Here is a 24,731-nt window from a genome sequence, read left to right as displayed (position 1 = left end):
CTATGGTGCAATAACATACCCAAGAGAGTGTCTTACTGAACCAATCACTGAGTTTGATCAACACATATTCATCAATCAATCAATAAATCAATCAGTGAATGGTATTTATTGAGTGCTTACTGCCTGCAGAACACTGCACTTAATACTTGGGAAAATACAATAGAATTGGTTGACATGATCCTTGACCAAAAAAGCTTACAGTCTACAGTGGGAAACAGATATTAAAATAAGTTACAGATAGGGAAAATAGAGAGAATATAAGAATTTTAAGTGTTTTAGGGCTGGGGTGAGCATCAGTGTGCTTAAAGGATACATGCCAAGTACAGAGTTGATGGGGGAGCGGGGAGGAAGTGAGACACAAGGGCTTAGTCAAGGCTTCAGAGGAGATGTGATTTTAGGAGGGGTGTGAAGGCAGGAAGAGTGGTTGATTGTTGGATATGAAGGGTCAGGGAGTTCCAGCTTGAGGGAGAATGTGGGGAAGGTGTTGGTGGTGGGATAGATGAGATAGAGGTATGGAGAGCAGATTGGTGTTAGAGGGGCAGAGTGTGCGGGAAGGAGTCATTGGAAAGGGAGTGGTTAATGATGGCTGTCTGGGAGGGAAGAAAGGATGTTCATCCTGGAAAACTTTCACATCTGACTTCTCACTTGATTCAGTATTGTTCAGGATGTCCATATGGTCCTCATTAGGGAAATGAAAGATTTTTATCATGCAAAATAACCCAGTCTCACCGCATGCCCTTTACATTTGGAGGAGCAGTTGGCTGATTTGTAGGTTTTTGCTAAATCCACACATTCCCCATTGCTGCACACCTGGAAGGAAGGTGACAAAGATGAATGGATGAGGCAGAATCTTTCCTTAATTCAGTAAAATTATGATTTTGCATTTGCAGAATCATTTCCTACAGTAGATTGAAAGCCCCTTGAGCTGATAACAGTTTGGATAATCAATCGTATTTATTGAGCGCTTACTATGTGCAGAGCACTGTAACAGGCTAGTAACAGGATAGTAACAGGCTAATTTTTTAACATGCTTCCCAAATGCCTACTGCATTGTTCTGATGCTGTGTGTTCAGTACATACTTGTTGACTGACTAACCAAATGTGACAAGTTCGGGACCTAAATGAGTTTCATTTTTATGAGGATTATTATTTTGGTTGGCAGGTCATGATTTAAATTCTGAGTAAGGTCTTAAAAATTGGGTTCTTGATATTGCATAAATTAAGCAGCAAATGAGGGTCTGGCTCCTAGAAGCTAAGCCTATCATTTTCCAAGCTCATTTAGGTTTCCATCAAATGTGATAAGCACCAATCAGGCAGTAATACTGGCTCTCTTTTCTACTTTGCTTGAGCTGCACATCTTGGAGAACTGTACTCAGCCCTGATTCAAGAGGAAGTGAGACTTTCAAATTCCAATTGCCAAAGGTTAATGAATGTTAGGTCAATAACATTTGTAGCGAAGGGCCTGATTTTTCTCCCAAGCATCAGTAAAATAAGAAGCAAATCTGGACTGAATTTAAATGCCCAGTGAATCAAACTACAAACCTTTGGCCATCTACCCTGTGAGCTGCAAATGAGCAGTCAGCAGATAGAAGGAAAGCCAGCTGGTTTCTTTATAGGCGATGGATTCTAATTCCAGTTCAGACTCAGGTTTCCCTTTATAAAACTGGAATAGCCATTTTATGATGTAACAGAAACAACAAGGAAGTGAGCAATTCTTTGGAGAAAAGTGTATTCAATTAGTGAAAATTTCCCTTCTTTACCTAGGTTACCTATATCTCTCCTTATCTCCTTTCTCTCTGAGGTTTTTTCCTTCCATCTTCCTGTGCTTGATGGTTTTTGTTTTGGTCAAGCTTTTTTTTTTTTTTACATATTTCACATTTGGTTTGTTGGGGGTTTTTATCCCTTTAAGATTTTTGCTTTGCACCTTGACTCTCCTCCATTTCTCTACAGGAGTAGCATTTGCTTTTCTCTTCAAATTAGCTCCTAGCCTCATAGAACACTGTGGCTCAGTGGAAAGAGCATGGGCTTTGGAGTCAGAGTTCATGGGTTTGAATCTTGGCTCCGCCAATTGTCAGCTGTGTGACTTTGGGCAAGTCACTTAACTTTTCCATGCCTCAGTTACCTCATCTGTAAAATGGGGATTAAGATTGTGAGCCCCCTGTGGGACAACCTGATCACCTTGTAACATTCCTAGCACTTAGAACAGTGCTTTACACATAGTAAGTGCTTAATAAATGCTGTGATTATTATTATTATTATTATTAGGTAATTGAGCTTCCCCTCTCCCAGCCCCACAGCACTTACATACATATCTGTAATTTATTTATATTGTCTGTCTTCTCTAGACTGTAAGCTTAATGTGAGCAGGGAATGTGTCTATTTTTATATTGTTCTCTCCCAAGCACTTGGAAGATTGCTCTGCACACAGTAAGTGCTCAGTAAATACAATCGACTGACTGACTCCCTCTGTGGGATATTTCTGTTTTCGTCCCCTTACCTCCTTTCTCCCTTTTCTGCTTTCCTGTTGCTCTCTTCCAAGCTGGCAACTGAGAAGCAGCGTAGCTCAGTGGAAAGAGCCCGGGCTTTGGAGTCAGAGGTCATGGGTTCAAATCCCGGCTCCGCCACTTGCCAGCTGTGTGACTTTGGGCAAGTCACTTAACTTCTCTGGGCCTCAGTTCCCTCATCTGTAAAATGGGGGTGAAGACTGTGAGCCCCCCCCGTGGGACAACTTGATCACCTTGTAACCTCTCCGGTGCTTAGAACAGTGCTTTGCACATAGTAAGCGCTTAATAAATGCCATCATTATTATTATTAACTGCCTTTGGCCCAGCAACATCAAGGGATCAGGTCCAAGACAAGCTAGCAGCATGGTTAAACCAAGTATCCAACCAGGCTATCGTCTCTCTAAGGTTGGCCCAGGTGTTCACTTGCCTTGGGCACTGCTGGGGCATAATAAAGGAAGCAACAATTTGTTCTCACAGAAGTCCTCTCCCTCTCTGGTCCAGTGACTAGGAGACAGTATGCTTGCTTCCTCAGCCATGGAAAGTTAACTACAATCCCTTCCCCAGACACATAAAATAATCCCCTCCCTAGCCATCCCCTCTGCCATTTTCTGCTTACTCACCCATCCTGCTCTTCAGAGTCAGAAAACTCCATGTGCCAGTGTGAAAGAGGAATGTGGGGGAAGGGACCCTAGAGCTGCCAAAGCAGGATAGCATAGCCAGAGTGCAGAAGGAGCAGGAATTGCAGCGGTTGGTCTGGCAAGCATCTTGGCCGTCAGGGCCAGAAGCTGGATGTGGGGCTGGGTCCAGAACTACCTTTTGACTTTTAGGCCACACCTGCCGCCATGGCAACAGCTGTAGCAGGGGAGCATCTGGGAGCCCTGGAAGGAGCAGAGACGAGCAGCAACAAAAGCAGCAGCCAGAACATTCAGCTGGATGGTCGTCGAGGGGAGCTGAGCCATGTGACTGGATTGTCACCTCCCCACAGGTCCGGTAGAAGTTTTAGTGATGAAGTTTTTGCTAAGCACTTACTATGTGCCAAGCACTATATTAAGCCCTGGGGTAGACAGAAGCAGCGTGGCTCAGTGGAAAGAGCACAGACTTTGGAGTCAGAGGTCGTGGGTTCATATCCTGGCTCTGCCAATTGTCAGCTGTGTGACTTTGGACAAGTCACCTAACTTGTCTGTGCCTCAGTTACCTCATCTGTAAAATGGGGATTAAGACTGAGCCCTACATGGGACAACCTGATCACCTTGTAACCTCCCCAGCGCTTAGAACAGTGCTTTGCACATAGTAACTGATTAATAAATGCCATTATTATTATTATTATTATTATTTTTATTATTGTAAATTGGACACGGTCCCTGTCCCATGTGGGGCTCACAGTCTCAATCCCCATTTTACAGATGAGATTACTGAGGCACAGAGAAGGGAAGTGACTTGCCCAAGGTCACACAGCAGACAAGTGGCGGAGCCCGCATTAGAACACATGACCTTCTGAATTTATTGTTGTGGAGACACTGGATTAGAAACAGCTGAAAGCTCAGCATCTCCCCAAAGCCCAGTTTGAGTTTGGAATCCTGATCACCACCACCACTAATCTCATCATCATATTTAACAATATTGAGCACCGACTTCGTAAGAGCTCAGAACTAGGGGTTAACACCAAAGACACACCCACCCTTACCTATGTAGCCCGCATGTTACCAGTGTGAACTCATTATTTCTTATTCAGTCACTGTACAAAATAGTTCTTCCTCTCAGGCAAGCCTCAGCGCTGACAGGGAAAATAATCCCACAGGTTAATTGGTACTTGACCAACTAGCCAGCATCAAATCATTTTACATTTCTCTTATGCTGCTACTGAATTACGGGTTGGAGGGATGGAAAAAATGAAATATGGATATACCTACTTACTACCCAACTTACCCTTTCAGCGCCACATTTTGTCCCATCAGCCACCATGTCAATATTTTGGTCAGACCTTTTTGGATTAAAAACTTTGCATGTCGTGAAAGTCATCACACTTCCTTCCCAGGCCGAACTATCTGACCCACCAGAGCAGAACAACTTCCCACACAGGTAGTGGCTGAGGAAAAGGAAAAAGGTTCTCAGTTGACACAGTCCATGAGTCAGCTCTTTTCAATACTTGATTTTAATACATTTGCTTTACTCCTGACTCCAAAATTCATTTTTCATAATGAGCCTGATTCTCAGGCCTCCAACCAAAGGGGAGATTAGACTATATAAATAACTCAAACAGCTCTCCCTCTAGCTCGTTCCCCCAAACAAGCCATGTGACAAGCACTCAGTTCCTGGAAAGGTTGTGTCACAGCTGGGATGATACCACTTACCCAGGTTGACAGGGGACATAACTGTTGTTTATCTTTTTGCAGTGTCCATACTTCAACCCAACCTTATTCATTTCATAGCATGTCGCATCAGCTGCCTTAACTCCTGGAACATAGAAAGTCATTTTTGAAGGGAAAAAATATGAGTCAAAATAGGTAAAATTAAAAGCATCTTTAAAATAAATGAAAACATACTCAGATATTGGATTGTCTAGTAAATGACTCAATGGCCAGGAAGATTAGTATAGGAGTTGTATATCCCTAGGAGAATTGAAATCAATATGCTGCCAAACATTTCTACTGCATACTAGTTCCTCTTTCCCAACTTTTTATTTTTCCCAGGACTCTCCAAGAACTTCTCTGGGAGAGAAGGAAAATGAAAGGAAGATGGAGAGGAAGAAAAAAAGAACTTCCCTCTGGTAACAATTCACTTAATCATCTAGGACCGATCTTGACTTGTTTCAGAGATTAGTGGGATGGAATGGCAGAAAGAAGGGTGAGAGGGAAGGGAAAACACAGCAGGAAATGAGTTGTAACTACCTGGCAAAAATTGTCCATAAATACTGGGAACACCAAGGAGAAATTGCTCTGATGCGTACTCAGAGACAATTCTGTTTTCTGTAGTTGTTTTTCTTTTGCCTTGTACTTTTTGCAAGATGGCAGAAGTGAAAAGGGTACCAGGTCTGAAAGCGATCATTACACAGGGCCTAGGTTTTGTGCAATCGGGACTGCGGTTCATTCATTCAATCATATTTACTGAGTGCTTACTGTGTGCAAAGCACTGTACTAAGAGCTTGGGAGAGTACAGTTCAGGAATAAACAGTCACATTCCCTGCCCCCCTGCCCTGCCCTGGGGGAAAGTCGGGGCGGGGAGAAAGACATCAATACAAATAAATAAAGCTACAGCTATGTACATAAGTGCTGTGGGGCTGGGAGGAGGCAAGAGCAAAGGGAGCAATTCAGGGTCATGCAGAAGGGAATGGGAGATGAGGAAAAGTGGAGCTTAGTCTGGGAAGGCATTTTATGAGATGTGCCTTCAATAAGGCTTTGAAAGAGGGGAGAGTAATTGTCTGTTGGATTTGAGGAGGAAGGGCATCCCAGGCCAGGGGCAGGATGTGGGCCTGGGGTTGGCAGTGGGACAGGTGAGCTCAAGGCACAGTGTGAAGGTTAGCACTAGAGGAGAGAAGTGTGTGGCCAAGTTGTAGAAAGAGAGAAATGGATCCTACCTCTCTAGTTACAATTGCACATATAAGAGAATTTACTACTACAGGTGTTGTGCTGTATTTACTGCTTACCTTCTCCCCACATTGTAGCACATTGTTTCTGTAGTGTGGGGCATTTCCCCATAAAGCAATAGCCTTTTCCATTTTGGCAAGGAAATCCATTAACTTGATAGTTGTCTTTTGGACATTTTCTGGACTGGCCATCACACACTTCTGGTAGGTCGCAGTCATCTTTGACTGGTCTGCACAGAGTTCCGGCCTTCCTAATCTGAAAGAAAGGAAGAAGATAAATCGGGAAGGTCAATTGATCCTTTTTGTGATTCTTAATGTTTACTGCAACAAAGTCCTGATTTGAGTGAAGAAGGAAAGTTGTTCTCAATTTACATGGTCTAATTAGCACTGAAAGTGGGTACCCACAAAACTGGGAGGGCAGATAGGGAAACTCAGTCTCAAAAGTTGTGACAAAACTGTGGATTGGTGGGAGAGCACTACAGCAGATAGTTTGTCAGCCTGGTGGGCAGCCACTGGAAAGGGATTGCTTTCAATCAATCAATCATATTTATTGAGCACTTGCTGGGTACAATCAATGAATGGCATTTATTGAGCAATTACTGTGTGCAGAGCACTGTTCTATGTGCTTGGGAGAGTACAGAGTTGGTAGACATGTTCCTCACGCATGAGGAGCTTATAGTCTAGATGGGAAGACGGACATTACTATAAGTCAATCAATCAATTATGGATAGATACATTTTCTCCAAAAGGTGCTCTACAATGAGCAGGATACCAAAACACAAGTGTGAAAGCAGATACAAAACCACAACAAAGGACTGTCTGTCAAACATCATTCTTTTCAGCCACATTTCCATGCATGATTAGAATCTCAAAGTTAACAGTAACAAGAATGATAATAGTGATAATAATTGTGGTATTAGGATTGCTTCTCCTCCCAGAAGCCTTCCGAACTGGGCCCTCATCTCTCCTACTCCTTATTCCTTCTGCATCACCTTTATACTTGGATCTGTACCCTTTGGGCACTTAGTATTCACCCCACCTCAGCCCCACAGCAATTAAGTACATATCTGTGAGCCCCCCCGGGACAACCTGATCACCTTGTAACCTCCCCAGTGCTTAGAACAGTGCTTTGCACATAGTAAGTGCTTAAAAAACGCCACCATTAGTATATCCATAACTTATTTATTCATATTAAAGTCAGTCTCCCCCTCTAAATTGTAAGTTCTCTGTGGGCATGGAACATGTTTACAACTCTGTTGTTGCACTCTCCCAAGCATTTAGTACAGTGCTCTACACACAGTGAGCACTCAATAAATAATATTGATTGAGTCGATAAAAGCTTACTTGGTGCTAGCATTATAATAAGTGCTGGGTTAGGTATAGTATAATCAGTTCTGACACAATCCCTGTTCCACATGGGGCTCAAAGTTTAAGTACGAAGGAGAGCAGTTACTGAATTCCTATTTTATGAATGGGGAAACTGAGTCACAGAGCACCTAGGCAAGCATATAATAGTATTTATTGAGCACATAATGAGAAGCAGGATGGCCTAGTGGATAGAGCATGGGCCTAGGAATCAGAAGGCCCTGGGTTCTAATCCTGGCTCTGCCACTTGTCTTCTGTGTGACCATGGGCCATTTAACTTCTCTGTGCCTCAGTTACCTCATCTGTAAAAGGGGGAATGAAAGCAATGAGCCCACTGTGGGACAGGGACTGTGTCCAACCTGATTACCTTGTACCTTCCCCAGTGCTTAGTACAGTGCCTGGCACAGAGTAAGCACTTAACAAATATCATTTAAAAAAAAGTGGTGGAGACTGCTCTCAGACTCCTCCATTGTCTCCCAGAAGAGCACTGTAGGATCTGTCTCCTTTCCTCACACCAAGGAGGGTCCATGGTACCAAAATAGGCATAAGAGATGCTCCCATTCATTCTTGGCCTTCTCCATACTGGCCTGAGGCTTCGAAACGGTTTTTGCACATTGTTTGTGTTGTTTCAATGTTTCATCACTCCTGATGTGTCTGTCTCCAGCCCTTCTGTCCACATAAATATTTAGATTGTGAGAGCCTGAGGGACAGGAACCCTATTAAATGAACCCCTATGTATTCTTGCCCAGCAGTTAGTATAATGCTCTGCACTCAGAAATTGCTTACTAAATACGATTACTCCTACTATTACTACCCTGCCTCTGATTCTCAGGCCCGGGTTCTCCCTATTAGGCCATTCGGCTTCCCAGTCACCTTTGAAAATGAAGGATGTATAAGTGTGCATTTAAATGCGGCTCAGTATGAATATTTTGAAAATGGATCACTAAAAGTCTCACTTGGCAATTTTCACAGCATTCACCATCTGCACATTGGCCTCCTGCTTTTATTTTGCATGTTTTGGCAACACAGCAATTGTTGGTGCATTCCTTGAAAAGACAGAAAAGACAAGGCTGAGCTATGTTAGTGTTTTACCCTGTCAGCACAATTCTTTAATTTGCTTCATTCCTGCCCTTGAGATACCTCTTGTAGAGCCTGAAGTTCTTATGAAAGAAACCAAATAACTGAAAGTGGCTCAGAAAAATGGAAATGGGAAGCTGGAGCAGTGAATTAAGCACTTGTGGGAGTTCAGTAGAATAGAACCAGGAGAAGCAGCGTGGCTCAGTGGAAAGAGCCCAGGCTTTGGAGTCAGAGGTCATGGGTTCAAATTCCTGCTCCACCACTTATCAGCTGTGTGACGTTGGGCAAGTCACTTAACTTCTCTGTGCCTCAGTTACCTCATCTGTAAAATGGGGATGAAGACTGTGAGCCCCCCGTGGGACAACCTGATCACCTTGTTAACCACCCCAGTGCTTAGAACAGTGCTTTGCACATAGTAAGCGCTTAATAAATGCTATCATTATTATTATTAGAACCAGTAGACATTGGCCACAGGGAGTTCACAATCTAGAGTTATTACTGTAAATCAATCAATCATATTTATTGAGCATTTACTAAGCAGTTGGGAGATAACACAATATAACAGACACAATCCCTGCCCACAGTGAGCTTACAATCTATAGGGGGAGACAGATATTAATACAAATACATTGTATATATATATATGTATTTATGTATATATGTATTTATATATAAGTGCTGGGGGGTTGAGGGGTACTGAGTAAAGGGAGCAAGTCAGGGTGATGCAGAAGGGAATAGGAAAAGAGGAAAAGAGGGCTTAGGGAAGGCCTCTTGGAGGAGAGGGGCTGAAAGTGGGCTGAACATCCAATGCTCAAAGGGCACAGATCCAAATGCATAGATGACACAGAAGGGAGAGGGAGTTGGAGAAAATAAGCATTGGGGTCTAGTAAATAGGGCTTGGGCCTGAGAGTCAGAGTAGAGAAGCAGCATGACTCAGTGGAAAGAGCACGGGCTTTGGAGTCAGAGGTCATGGGTTCAAATCCCAGCTCTGCCAATTGTCAGCTGTGTAACTTTGGGCAAGTCACTTAACTTCTCTGAGCCTCAGTTCCCTCATCTGTAAAATGGGGATTAATGTGAACCCCTGGGGGACAACCTGATCACCTTGCAACCTCCCCAGTGCTTACAACAGTGCTTGGCACATAGTAAGTGCTTAATAAATGCCATCATTATTATTATTACCTGGGCTCTAATTCCATCTCTATCACTTGTCTTCTATGTGACCTTGGGCAAATCACTTAATTTCTCTGTGCCTCAGTTACCTCATCTGTAAAATGGGGATTAAGATTGTGATCCTTTTGTAGGACATGGACTGTGTTCAACCTGATTATCTTGTTATTGCTCCAGTGTTTAGTACAGTGCCTGGCACATAATAAATGCTTAACAAATACCATAAAAAAGGGCTTAATTGGTGAGGCCTTCTTGCAGGAGATGTGATTTTTTTCAATAAGACTTTGAAGGTGGGGTGAGTGGTGACCTGGTGTATATGGACAGGGAGGGAGTTCCAAACCCAGAAGTAGGATGTGGGAAAGGAGTCAGTGATAAGATAGATGAGATTGAGGCATAGTGAGCAAGCTGCCACTAGAGGAGCAAACTGTGCAGGCCAGGCTGTGATAGGAAATCAGTGAGATTAGATAGGATGGGGGCAAACTTATAAAATGCTTTAAGCCTTCTTAAAATACCACTTCCTCTGAGAAGGCTTCCCCAGTTAATTTATAGAGTCTCCAGTTGCATCAACAAGCACTTAGTACAGTACTCTGCAAACACTACATGCTCAATAAATGTGAATGAACAAATTCATATAAGTGGTGAGGCAAGGAATGAAACATATTCGTGGTTATATTTTCATTTATATATTACTTATATATTCAACTATTTTATTTGTAACCATTTCCTGATTTATTCTTGTCCTTCTTTATGTTCCTGCTATTTGTATAACATTTTGATCTTTCTGAACACTCACTGGACTCTAAGGGTCTTCCAGTGATCCGGGCCTGGAATACCCTCCCTCTGCCCATCCGCCAAGCTAGCTCTCTTCCTCCCTTCAAGGCCCTACTGAGAGCTCACCTCCTCCAGGAGGCCTTCCCAGACTGAGCCCCTTCCTTTCTCTCCCCCTCATCCCCCTCTCCATCCCCCCATCTTACCTCCTTCCCTTCCCCACAGCACCTGTATATATGTATATATGTTTGTACATATTTATTACTCTATTTATTTATTTATTTATTTTACTTGTACATATCTATTCTATTAATTTTATTTTGTTAGTATGTTTGGTTTTGTTCTCTGTCTCCCCCTTTTAGACTGTGAGCCCACTGTTGGGTAGGGACTGTCTCTGTGTTGCCAACTTTACTTCCCAAGCACTTAATGCAGTGCTCTGCACACAGTAAGTGCTCAACAAATACGATTGATTGATTGATTGATCTGGTGTCTGGTTCTGCTGCACCAAGCCAAAGGGCTTAAAAAACTGTTTTGTACTTTCTACTTTTTCATTGTATTCTTTAAGCTCTTACCATGTTTCAAACACTGTTCTAAGTGCTGGGATAGAAGTTAATTAGGTCAGACACAGTCCCTGTCTTGCAAGGTGCTCACAGTCTAAGAAGGAGGGAGAACAGGAGAACTGAGACACAAAGAAGTTGAGTGACTTGCCCAAGGTCATACACCAAGGATTTGGCAGAGCTGGAATTAGAACCTAGGTCCTCTGACTCTGAGGCCTGTGCTCTTTCATCTAGGCCATGTTGCTTCTCATTATGTGCTCAATAAATAATATTAAGAATGATATAAAGCTTGTCTAAAATCCTACTTCTTCTTTCCCATTGCCTATGTTACATCAACCCTCAAAATCACCTTCAGTACTGATAATTTACACTCACCCTTCCAACTTTCTATACAAGCATATTCGATTTTTCCTTCATCTGATTTAAAAAGCATTTTTGTCTGCCTGTCTCCCTTATTAGGGGGTAAACTCTTTGAGGGTAGTGGATAGAGCACGGATTTGGGAGTCAGAAATACCTGGGTTCTAAGCCAGGTTTTGCCACTCGTCTGCTCTGTGACTTTGGGCAATCCACTTAACTTCTCTGTGTCCCAGTTACCTCATCTGTAAAATAGGGATTAAGACTGTGAGCCCCATATGGAAATATGGACTGTGTCTAACCTGATTAACTTGCCTTTACCCTTGTGCTTAGTACAGTGCCTGGCACATAATAAGGCTTTAACAAAAGCCACAATTATTATTATTATAACAGTGTCTGGCACATAGTAAGTGCTTAACAAATCACAATGAAAAAAGAGCACTGTGTTCTCAGTACAATGCATAGTGCATACGATCATGCAATTGCATTTATTGAGCACTTACTGTGTGCAGAGCACTGTACTAAGCACTTGGGATAGTACAATATAACAATAAACAGACACATTCCCTGTTCAAAATGAGCTTACTTTTGTTTCTGGGTTACTGTTCCAAGTGTTCAGTGTTTAGTGTTCATTGTCAGTGAAGGCCACTGACTGATTAATTTTGTAGAAGGAGCATTTCCTAGTCTGATTACTAATTAATGCACAGAGTGAAACAGACATCCAAGGAAGAGCCAGGATTTGTGGACTCTTCTTTGGAACTTGCCCTGCCCCGGCGCCACTGTCCACGTGGAACCTAACAGAGCTAGGGGAAAACTTTAGTTGAATAAGAAAAGAGGTCATGCTGACAGTGATCAGGTGAATCCAGAGAGCAGCAGTCAGAAAAATGCAGCCTTGTCATTTAAGCTGATGTCAAGCTAAAATTCCTTAGACCGCTGTTCCTCTGTGATTTAAGTGACATTCCTGCATTCCTGCACTTCTGACTCATGAAACTGGAAGAGATGTTGAGAAATCATTTGGCCTCCAGGCAAGCGAACCATCCAGGGATGTTGAATGTCTAAGCTTTTCCTAAAAGGTTTCTAAGGGTGAACATTCCACAATCTCCTTGGCAGCTGGTTCCAGTGTTTTGCACCTGAATAGACAAGTACTTTTTTTTACCACCAGCCAAAATCTTTCATTTAAGCCCATTCCTCTTAGTTCTCAACACAAATGGACACCAACCAATGAATCAACCAATGGTATTTATAAGCGCTTAGTACAGTGCAAGCGCTTAGTACAGTGCTCTGCACACAGTAAGCGCTCAATAAATATGATTGAATGAATGAATTGACTGCTTACTATGTGCAGAGCACTGTACTAAGCGCTTGGGAGAGTACAAAACAACAAAATAGACACATTCCCTGCCTATAATGAGCTTATAGTCTAGAAAGCAGCATTCTCCCCATAAAATGAACTCAGTATATTTTAAATGAATCTTGAGTTGTCCTTAACTTTCTCTTCTCTAGGCTAATCCACCACACTCCCTTAACCTTTCCTCACTTAAGCTGGTTTCTAACCCTCCAATCATTTCCGTCTCTTTTCCCTGGACCCTCCACAATTCCTCTTTTTCCCCCAAACTGGATCTAGGACTTAAGTTAGAAGAAGGCAGACCAGGAAAGTGTCAAGTTTACTGTCCAGACTTGGAATCAAACTCCTGTTACTTGTCCCAGCACTGGCACTTTTGAAAACATTCTTGTCTATATTCAGTTTCTGGTGAAATTAGCATACTTTGTGATGCGAAATTTGATGTCTACATTATCATCATTTGAGGGGCAGCATGGCTTAGTGGAAAGAGTATGGAAAGAGTGGAAAGAGTCAGAGGACCTGGGTTCTAATCCTGACTCAGCCTTGTGTCTGCTGTGTGGCCTTGGGCAAGTCACTTCAATTCTCAGTGCCTCAGTTATCTCATCTGTGAAATGGGGATTAAGTCTTACTCTTTTTATAATGACATTTATTAAACACTTACTCTGTGCAAAGCACTGTTCTAAGCACTGGGGAGGTTACAAGGTGATCAGGTTGTCCCACGGGGGGCTCACCGAGAAGCAGTGTGGCTCAGTGGAAAGAGCATGGGCTTTGGAGTCAGAGGTCACAAGTTCAAATGCCGGCTCCGCCAATTGTCAGCTGTGTGACTTTGGGCAAGTCACAACTTCTCTGGGCCTTAGTTCCCTCATCTGTAAAATGGGGATTAAGACTGTGAGCCTCCCACGGGACAACCTGATCACCTTGTAACCGCCCCAGTGCTTAGAACAGTGCTTTGCACATAGTAAGCCTTAATAAATGCCATTATTATTATTATTATTATTAATCCCCATTTTACAGATGAGGTAACGTAGGCACAGAGAATTGAAGTGACTTGCCCAAAGTCACACAGCTGACAACTGGCAGAGCAGGGAATTGAACCCATGACCTCTGACTCCAAAGCCCAGACTCTTTCCATTGAGCCATGCTGCTTCTCCACGCTGCTTCTCTTACTCCCTCCTACTTTGTCTGTATAAGCCCAATAAGGGACAGTGACTGTGTCCAAAATGATTAACTTGTATCTACCCCAGTACTTAGAACAGTGCTTGGCACATAGACAGTGCTTCACAAGTACCATTATGATTATTACCATTATTGTTATCATCATCAACAGTATTTTAGAATGCCTTCTTTGGGAGGTACGTGTTACTATAGAGAAGTGGCGTGGCTCAGTGGGAAGAGCACGGGATTTGGAGTCAGAGGTCATGGGTTCGAATCCCGGCTCTGCCAATTGTCAGCTGTGTGACTTTGGGCGAGTCACTTCACTTCTCTGGGCCTCAGTTGCCTCATCTGTAAAATGGGTATTAAGACTGTGAGCCCCACGTGGGACAACCTGATCCCCTTGTATCCCCCCAGCACTTAGAACAGTGCTTTGCACATAGTAAGAGCTCAATAAATATGATTGAATGAATGTTACTACACAAGGCTATTCTCCCGGTGAAAAAGACTCACATCAATAGATAGAATCTAATTGTGAGTACTGCCATCTTGGAATCTGAGGGATGGCCACATATTTGTAAATACCTTGGGAGTCCCACAGTCACAGTCTTCTCCAACTTCCAGCAGCAGGTTCCCACAAATTGGAGTTGATATTATATCTTTAGGCTTCGGAGCTCTGATGATGCAGGCTGTTGTTTTCCCGCTAAGGAATCGCTCAAAGCTGAGCTGGCTACAAGAGCTGAAACCCCTGGGGATGCTATTGCTGAAGAAATAGGAAATGAGGAACATTATTATTTACTAAGTGCCAACTACATTCCAGAACATCCCTTCCCTTCTAGGATTTTACAGTTTGATCTGAGACAACTGCACTTGGATTTGCTCCCTTTACGTACTCCTCTGACATAATTTATGGACATATCTGTAATTTATATCAATGCCTGTCTCCCCCTCTAGACTGTAATCTTGTTGTGGACAGGGAACATCTCTACCAAATCTGTTCTATTGTACTCTCCCAAGCGCTTAGCACAGTGTTCTGCATACAGTAAATGCTCAATAAATACCATTGATTGACTGATCAATTGATATAAACTTGTCACATTTACTGCTCCCTAATGGTTTCAATAACTAACCGTTGCCAAAATATTTTTATCTGGCTCTTCTCTTAATTTTCCTTTGTTTCTCTATTATTTCTTTGTCAGGTTGGCAACTGAATTATAGTTTGGGCCACTGGCATAAAGACACTTTACAAGTGCTACAAATGCCACTTTATAGTGCTAAGTAACTCTGGTCAATCCATTACAACTGAAGCAGAATGAAAGATGCAAGCAAAATAATCCAGATAATTTCCTCCAAATTTGAGATTGCTTGGATTACATACAGTGTGTATGGAGGATATAGACATATCCCCAGTAATGAGTGACCACAATACATAAAATGACCACAATATATAAAATTTGGAGCTACATCATACACTAATTGCTGACAAAGCCTAGGATTCTTAAACCCTGCGTCTACATCCTGCCTCTGGGATGGAACATCCTCACTCCTAGTGAAAACTAGTGCTTTTCTCAAGGCATGAGAAGCAGCTTGGCCTAGTGGAAAAATCACGGACCCAGGAGTCAGAGGATCTAGGTTCTAATCTCAGCTCCACCACTTACCTGCTATGTGACCTCAGGCAAGTCAGTTAAGTCCCACATGGGGCTCACAGTTTTAATTCCCATTTGGCAGACAAGGTAACTGAGGCACAGAGAAGGTAACTGACTTACCCATGGTCACATAGCAGACATGTGGCAGAGCCAGAATTTGAACCCAGGTCCTCTGATTCCCAGGCCCATAATTTTTCCATGAGGCTATGGTGCTTCTCCAATAGTAAGCACTTAAAGACCACAATCATCATGCTTTTAAGATCTCAGGCTTCTGCAGACTAAATCAGCAGCCAATACCACCTCCATGGAGACGGTTAATCTGACCCACCTGCCCCTGCAACCTACTGAAGGGAGGGAAAGGAAAGAAGGGAAGGGCATAAGGATGTCGCCAACTGTGCTAGGGAATTGGAGCTTCCGGAAAGCCAAGTGGGGAGCCAGCTTCATTGTCCATGGAGCCTGAAAGTTGGGGCTAGAGATCAGAGCCAGACAGAGCCGGGAGGCAGCAGGGTCAGTGAGAGCTGCCTCTCTGCCCCTTTAGGAAATAACCTTGTTCTGAGACCCAGGTGCCTGATCACTGGGAAAGGAACCCTGAGAACAATTTCCTTTCTCCTGCCAGCAATAGCTGTGGGAAGGACTTGAAAGAGGTTGCACAGATTCCCCCCTGAAAAATACTGGGGGCTGAGTGAAGGTAGGGAGACAGGGGTGAAGGGGGTTTGTGTGCGAGAGAGAGAGAGAGAGAGAGAGAGAGAGAGAGAGAGAGACTGGGGACCCATTCCGTTCTGCGTCACCCTGACTTGCCCCCTTTATTCTTCCCCCCTCCCAGTCCCACAGCACTTATGTATATATCTATAATTCATTTATTTATATTAATGTCTGTTTCCCCCCCTCTAGACTGTAAGCTTGTTGTGGGCAAGGAATGTGTTTGTTTATTGTTGTACTCGCCCAGGCACTTAGTACAATGCTCAGCACACAGTAAGCACTCAGTAAATATGACTGACTGACTCCAGGGTCAAAAAATTCCCTAGGAATTTTGGAGGGGCAGCAGGGAGGGATCTACAGTGCAACTTTTAGTTCCCTGTAGGACCTGATCTTTACGTTGGGGCTGGCTCTGTATAGGGAAACTAACAAATTACATTGAAGTCACTGGGAAATCAATCAATTAATCAATCTATCAATCGTATTTATTGAGCGCTTACTGTGTGCAGAGCACTGTACTAAGCGCTTGGGAAGTACAAGTTGGCAACATATATAGTCCCTACCCAACAGTGGGCTCACATTCTAAAACATATCCCATAATACAATGGTTCACAACACACCAACGTTTTTGAGAAACAAATTTCAAATACATCTGGGTTATACCTATACTTCTCTTTCTTTAAAACGTATTTACCATATGATTTAAAACTTGTGCATGTTATTTTAATATAAAAACAATCTTGCCCCATTGCAGCAAGTATAATCCTAGAGCCAGGAAAATTGAGATATACACGCCAGGAAAATATCTGGCTTGAGGTCCCATTGTAAACTGGGGAGTGAAATCCAGGAATTCTTTCTTTCCTTTCTCAATAAATACAACTACCAGTCAATCCATCAGTATTATTAGTTCTTATTGAGTGCTTACTACTACCTTTACAACAACCAGTGCTTAGTACAGTGCTCTGCACATTGTAAGCGCTCAATACAATTTAATGAACAACCATGCTCCTATTACCACTACAATGCTACTACTACTACAACACTACTACAACAACTCTACTAGTACTACGCCTGCTGTTACTACTTCCTTTTCACGGTAACCTGATCCTTGCCTCCCTTCAGGACCATTTCCTCAGGGAACCCCAGCCCCAGAGTTCCCCTTCCCTCCAAGATGCCTTCCCTGACTAAAATTTTATTTATTATTTATTTATTTGTTTATTTATTTTTGATGGCATTTGTTAAGCATTTACTACATGTCAGGCACTGTATTAAGTGTTGGGGTAAATACAAGCTAATCGGGTTGGACATATTCCCTGACACACATGAGGCTCACATTCTTAATCTCCATTTTACAGATGAGGCAACTGAGGCACAGACAAGTGAAGTGACTCATCCAACGTCACCCAGCAGACAAGTGACAGGGCTGGGATTACAATCAAGATCCTCTAACTCCCAGGCCCCACTCTTTCCACTAGGCCATGCTGCTTTTGTACTTTATTAAGCACCTGAAACAGTAATAGGTGTGCCAAAAATAATTTATTGATAATTTCTTACCTGAAAGACTGTCACCCACAATTCCTGCCTGATCATCTTGCTCTCTCCCTCCATGTTGTTATGAACAAAGAGAATTATCTTCTCCATAGGTTTGAATTTTTAGTCTGAATATATCAACACTCAGGGTCAGAAACTTGTCTTTAATTGTTAGTAATTTGTGACCTAGCAATATCACATTTACGATGAGATTTCTAAGTAAATGCCAATGGATTATCCATGAAAAACAGGGGAAAAAAAAAGCCACTTGGCCTCTTGCAATGTATAACATAATTAGGAGAAAATCTATAAAGTGGTAGGCACACTTAACCCCCACCTAGACAATAGAGAGACAGGAAGCTTGTGTATATGAAATATTTCAGGATCTAAAGAAGATTGAAAGCATATTGAGCATTGAGGTAATTTATCTAGCAATACAGAGCTCAGTGTCTAGTAAAGGGCTTTGCATAGAGTAGGCACCCAGGAAATATGGATGCTGTTGGTCAATCAATCAAATGGTATTAAGCTCCTCCTCTAGACTCTAAACTCCTCCTGTAAACGTCTACCAGCTCTGTTATATTGTAGTCTCTCATTCTAGCTCTGACGCTTGTCAGCTGTATGATAATAATAATAATAATAACTTTGGTATTTGTTAAGCGCTTACTATGTGCCAAGCACTGTTCTAAGTGCTGGGGAGGATACAAGGTGATCAGGTTGTCTCACGTGGGGTTCACAATCTTAATCCCCATTTTACAGATGGGGTAACTGAGGCCTAGAGAAGTTAAGTGACTTGCCCAAAGTCACACTGCTGACAAGTGGCAGAGGTGGGATTTGAACCCAAAACCTCTGACTCCCAAGCTTGGGCTCTTTCCCCTGAGCCACGACCATGTATGACTTTGGGCAAGTCACTTCACTTCTCTGTTCCTCAGTTACCTCATCTGTAAAATGGGGATTAAGACTGTGAGCCTCACGAAGGACAACCTGATCACCTTGTATCCTCCCGAGGACTTAGAACAGTGCTTTGCACATAGTAAGCGCTTGTTCAAATGCCATTATTATTATTATTATTACAGGGTTCTGCACACAGTAATTATTCCATAAATACAATTGATTGATTAATTGATTGATCTATTAATATGATACAACAGAGTTGGCAAACAAATTCCCTGTCCACAAGGAGCTTCCAGTCTCGATGATGACAGTGCCTCTTGCTGTATGTTCAGATCGTTCTGGTACCTCTTTTTCAGTAAATGGAGCTTCCAAACATTGTCATGAAATGCCCAGTGTTGTGTTTGATCCCCAAAAGGAACTGAACTTAGAACCCTCTTCCAAAGGTTTTAGGGTTGAGTTTCTCTCTTTCCAAATACTAAGCCTTACCTGAGAGCTTGGTCCATCACACAGGTTACTGAAGGACACTTACACTGAAAGGTATCATGTGTCATCCCAAAGTTATGTCCCATCTCGTGTGCTATTGTTCCTGCCACCCTAAACCTGTTTTGACTGTGGTCCTAAGGGAAAAAGAAGCATCAGTTAAGTCTTTGGTGTTTCAAGTTGGTTTACTCCAAAACTAGTTTCAGAGAGTTCAGAAGAGGGAATTAAATGCCTCATATTACCATTTCATTTCTATTGCTGACATTCAGTGACCTTCCACAACCTCTTCGTCATTATAGTTAATGTTGATTGAGCCACTCTTTTCCCTGGAGTAAGTGAGGGACTTTAGGTAGCAGCACGAACCCTTTTATTCAATTCTGAGCTCCCTTACTGTTCCCAAGGACTCCAAGGGCTTGGGAGTGTTCATGCCATTTTTTGAGTGACTGTACTCCCCAAATCTAGTACACAAAATAGTGGCACTATGCCATGGATGGCACAATCCTAGAGCTAAAAATGATCCCTGCCTACTGGAGTTGGAATATGTTCAGCTCGAGAAGAAGTAAGAATGCAACAAAAGTTAGTGAATACTTTTAGTATTAACACAATGAGCCAAAATCTAGAACTTATATGCAATGTGTCTCTTTGCTCGTCCTCTCATGAAGAGCAGCACTGGGAATGGAAATGGGAAGGAACGTAAGGATGGGTCAGTGGCCATCTCTGATATTGTAAAATCAAACTCCGTGCCTGTCCTGCTGGAGACGGGCTATATGTTTTTCCCTTCCCCCAGTCCTAGAGTCTGGAATGAACAGAACTGATGAATCAGCCTGATAGGTTTCTCAGAAGATGTGATTTTTGAAGGAGCTGACATAAACGTTAGGATCACTGGTCTGACAGGCAAAGGAATATTGGTCAGGAAACTCACGGAAGCAAGGATAACTCCTTGGGAGGCATCAGAGAAGGGAACAATGTGGGCAGGAAGAAAATGTGTTTGGCTGAAACAAGGAAGAGAGATTGCGAGTGAAACATGAAAAGAGAAATTGAGGCTGATGTGTGGCAGATTTAGAGGTGGGACAGCAGCAATCAATCACTCATATCTATTGAGGGCTTACTATGAGCAGAGCACTGTACTAAGCACTTGAGAGAGTGCAAAATAGAGGTTGGAAGACACATTCCCAGCAACAATCCAGATGCTGACTCCTCTTCCCCTCTTCCTTCCTCCACTTCCTTCTCCCTCTCTCAAATTTTATCAAAGAAGCTTCCTTGGGTCCTCTATAGCAATTACACACATTTCCATTTACTCAGTTGCTTCATTTACCTGTAATTTCTTTTAGAACCTGCCTCCTAAACTGGATTGTAAGCTCCTTGAGAGCAGGGATGGTACCCTGTATTATCCCAAACTCCTAATACAATGTTCTGCACACAGTGTCAATAAATCCCAGTGGTTGGTTGGAGGTGCTGGAGCTGGTGATTGCAGGAGATAAATATGGTGGTAGAGACTGCTTAGGGAGGAAAAGTTGGGTGATTTGTCCTTTCCAAGGTAAATGGTAGAGGCAAGAGAGATCTGAGAGGTAGCTGTATGTTGTGATTAGATTTGTGGTCAGTCATCCTAGAACGAATCTAAGAGAAAATAATAATAAAATCTAAGAGAAGAGAGAAGACCTCCCAGGGAGAAAACAAAGGAACATGGAACTGGCTAATCCTTTCTGCTTTGTAGTAAATCGTTTTACAAGGTGAATCTTTAACACATTTTTGCTTGGGAAGTAGCTGACAACAGCTGAGACTCCAATTCTAATCCTGGCTCTGCCACTTATGTGCTATGTGAGTTTAGGCAAGTTCCTTCACTTCTCTATGCCTCAATTACCTCATCCGTAAAATGGGGATTAAGATTGTGAACCTCAAGAGGGACATGGACTGTGTCCATTTTGATTAGAAAGAATCAGTGCTTAGAACAGTGCCTGGCACATAGTGAGCGCTTAACAAATACCATAAAAAAATAGCTCGGTGTAAGAACATGGCATGACAAATAGCAGAAAACCTTTGGAAATTCCTAAAGCATACGGGCATTCAACAAACCTGAACTACACCAACAGAATGAAAAGGGGAGCACACTGTACCCATGAAAGCCAATCCCACGAGTTCTTCAGAGAATGCAATCCCACTGCAAGAAAGAGACAAGCATGCTTTCAGACTTTAAACTGGGTTTATTTGCTTTTTCCCCAAGCTGCTGAAACAGGGATCAGCCAAACTGCAATTTATCAACACCAGGGAACACCTTCTTACTCTTGTGTTTTACAGAGTTTCAGATACATCTGTCACCTGGTGATTTTTGTCCCTTGTCCTTTTATATCTCCCGACCCAGCTTGTGTTTCTCCCTACTTCTTCGGCACTTAAGTTCTTAGGGCTTGCAACGATGTCTGAAACAGTTCTGAGAGAAGTGGTGAAAAGTTAGCTGAACCTCATTTTAAGGTGACTGGATAAAATATTTTAAAATTGTTAAATTATAAAGTGCTAGAGGACAGGTTTTTACCTCTACTGTACTCTCCCAAGCACGAAGTACCATACATTGCCCAGAATAACTGCTTAATCAATTGATTAATTGTTTAATTTGGACTATATTGTTGGGGACAATCTTGCTTTGTTTAAAATCAATCAATTCATCAATCAATCATGTTCATTGATTAATTACTGTGTGCAGAGCACTGTACTAAGTGGTTGGGTGAGCACAATGTAACTGAATTGGTAGACACATTTCCTGCCCACAATGAGCTTACAGTTTAGAGAGGGAGACAGATATTACTATAAATAAATCAATTACACATATGTGCATAGGTGCTGCGGAGCTGAGGGAGGGTTGGATGAAGTGTGTAAACCAAATGCAAAGGCAAGGCAGAAGGGAGTAGCAGAAGAGGAAACAAGGGTTTAGTTGGGCAAAGATTTAGAGCACCCCAAGAAACCATAAACTGCCCTAATTAACTGCTCATGGCCAGTTGAAGAAGCAGCATGGCCTAGTGGACAAAACACAGGCCTGGGAGCAAAAAGAACCTGGATTCTAATTCCAGCTGTGCCACTTGTCTTCTTAACGAATAGTAAGTGCTTAACAAATGCCGTAATGATTATTAATTATTACATGCTAGATACAGATGGATGCCCCACCTTTTTCCTACTATGAGCTTGAAAACCAAGCTCATATAAGGAGTTTCAGGGCTTCTGAGGAGATGCCAAATTGTGACAAAATCAGGGACCCTAGTACCTCAAAACTCTTACAACCCTTCTAAAATGCAGTGTGGCTTAGTGGAAAGAGCAGGGGCTTGGGAGTCAGAGGACATGAGTCCAAATCTAGGTTTCGTCACTTGTCTGCTGTGTGACCTTGGGCAAGGCACTTAACTTCTCTGTGTCCCATTTACCTCATCTATAAAATGGGAATTAGGAATGTGAGCCCTGCGTGGGACAACCCAATTATCTTGTATCTACCCCAGTGCTTAGAACAGTGTTCAACACATAAGTGCTTAACAAATATGATAATTATTATTAATTATTATTATTCCTCTAGGAAAACTAACATACTTTCCCCATTAAGATAGTTCCTGCAAGGCTTTCAAAAGCATCTCTGAGAAACTACTGGTCTCCAAAGTCAGTCAGTCAGACAGTCAGTTGCATTTATTGAGCTCTTACTGTGTGCCAAGCACTGTACTAAGCACCTGGGAGAGTGCACTGCACTATAGCAATGTAATAAACACATTCCCTACCCACAACAAGCTTAAAGTCTAGAGGGGAGGACAGACATTAATATAAATAAATTACAGATATGAACATAACTGCTGTGGGGCTGGGAGGAGGGATAAATAAAGGGAGCAAATCAGGGCTATGCCAAAGGGAGTGGAAGAAAAGAAAAGAGGGCTTTATCAGGGAAGGCCTCTTGGAGGAGATGTGCTTTCAGTAAGACTTTGAAGAGAGGGAGAGTAATTTATGGGAGGAGCAATAGCACCTACGTACGTGAGTAACTGAGCAATATCATGCTTCTTTCTTCTGGGGAGCACCGATCCTCGCCAATTTTTGAAAAGTTCCAGGGTGATACTTGCATTTGGGTTTACCTTTATCTTGTCAGCATCCGTCCAGGTTTCCATACCAACCAATGCCACTAGGACATTTATACTTTTATAGACCTGTTGGAAGAGAATACAATTCGTGATAGGAAATCTAAAAATGTAAATATGATCCATAGGACATTGATGTGATGCTAAATATATGCCCGTCGTTATATCTCTCTCCCCAAACCCTTGAGGAGCAGGCAGATGTTATTAGCTTCATTTCCCAGTAGGAGTGAAACTTTAATATCCCTAGAGCCTTTACAATGAAATTAAATCGATCTATTGCTAATTTACTGGGTGATCAGCCAGGGGCACAGAGAGTAATATGGCCATTCCCCCTTATAACACTCATCTTTTAGCATTTTAAAATAATAACAATAATGATGGTACTGTTTAGTGCTATCTGCCAAGTACATGTGGCTCAGTGGAAAGAGCACAGGCTTGGGAGTCAGAGGTCATGGGTTCTAATCCCGGCTCTGCCACTTGTCAGCTGTGTGACTTTGGGAAATTCACTTAACTTCTCTGTGCCTCAGTTACCTCATCTGTAAAATGGGGATTAAGACTGTGAGCCCCAAGTGGGACAACTTGATTACTTTGTTTCTACCCCAGCGCTTAAAACAGTGCTCGGCACACAGTAAGCGCTTAACAAATACCAACATTATTATTATTATTATTACTGATTAGGCTCTGGGGTAGATATAAAATAACCAGATTGTATACAATCCCTGGTTCCTCATGGGGCTCACACTCTAAGGAGGAGGAACAGGAATTTTACAGATGACTTGTCCAAGGCTATGTAACAGGGAGTGGGTAGAACCAAGGCCTTTGGAAGGATCTCCAGTTCCATGTACTGTCCACATTGCTTTGCTCCCTCTTTAGTAATAAGCCCTGAGGTGGCAGGACTGTGGTGGTTGTGCCCTGAACTGACATACCAAGCATTGTACGAAGCACGGGGATAGCTACGATAGTTTGGTCAGACAGAATTCCTGCTCACCCCTGCCTAAAACTCTGCTTTCATGGAACCCCTTAACAGAACTAACCATGGTTATTACCTGGAATACTGAAATATCATCATCATCATCAATGGTTTTTATTGAGCACTTGCCATATGCAGAGCACTTTACTAAGCACTTGAATACATCATAAATATATGATATCATAATGCCAAAGTCTAACAAAGCGGGGAAGGTATAAGATGAATTTGGGAGCAAGCACAGGAGTTCTTAAGAGCTAGAAGCCTTTGGTAGGGCATTTTCTTTTGTCCTAAATCCAATATACGTTCCAGGAAAGGAGTGTCTCTTTTAGACAACTGAGGCAAATTACACTTTTTTTAATGATATTTGTTAAGCACTTACTGTGCAGGCATTGTTCTAAGGGCTGGGGTAGATACAAGGTAATCAGGTTGGAAACAGTCCATGTTCCACATGGGCCTCACATGTGGAGGGGCTCATTTTACAGATGAGATAACTGAGGCGCAGAGAAGTTGAATGACTTGCCCAAGGTCACACAGCAGACAAGCGGAAGGGCAGGG

At 42.5% G+C, this 24,731-nt stretch overlaps 1 protein-coding gene across 1 annotated transcript in view; it reads right to left on the bottom strand.

The window, feature by feature from the left end:
• ADAM28 (ADAM metallopeptidase domain 28) overlaps positions 1-24,731 on the bottom strand; it is a 64,501-nt gene that overhangs the window by 17,104 nt on the left and 22,666 nt on the right. Inside the window, exons 9-17 of the mRNA XM_038746696.1 lie at positions 23,106-23,275; positions 21,186-21,270; positions 19,119-19,249; positions 14,455-14,632; positions 8,409-8,498; positions 6,148-6,343; positions 4,856-4,958; positions 4,431-4,590; positions 730-810 (exon numbers count right to left, since the gene is read on the bottom strand). Coding sequence (XP_038602624.1) covers positions 730-810; positions 4,431-4,590; positions 4,856-4,958; positions 6,148-6,343; positions 8,409-8,498; positions 14,455-14,632; positions 19,119-19,249; positions 21,186-21,270; positions 23,106-23,275 — 1,194 coding nt within the window. The remainder of the gene's footprint in view (positions 1-729; positions 811-4,430; positions 4,591-4,855; positions 4,959-6,147; positions 6,344-8,408; positions 8,499-14,454; positions 14,633-19,118; positions 19,250-21,185; positions 21,271-23,105; positions 23,276-24,731) is intronic.

This window comes from Tachyglossus aculeatus, chromosome 5 (assembly GCF_015852505.1).
Source record: "Tachyglossus aculeatus isolate mTacAcu1 chromosome 5, mTacAcu1.pri, whole genome shotgun sequence".
Taxonomy (NCBI): Eukaryota; Metazoa; Chordata; class Mammalia; order Monotremata; family Tachyglossidae; genus Tachyglossus; species Tachyglossus aculeatus.
The sequence above is the reverse complement of the archived record's forward strand: the minus strand, read 5'-3'. Positions and strand labels throughout refer to the sequence as shown.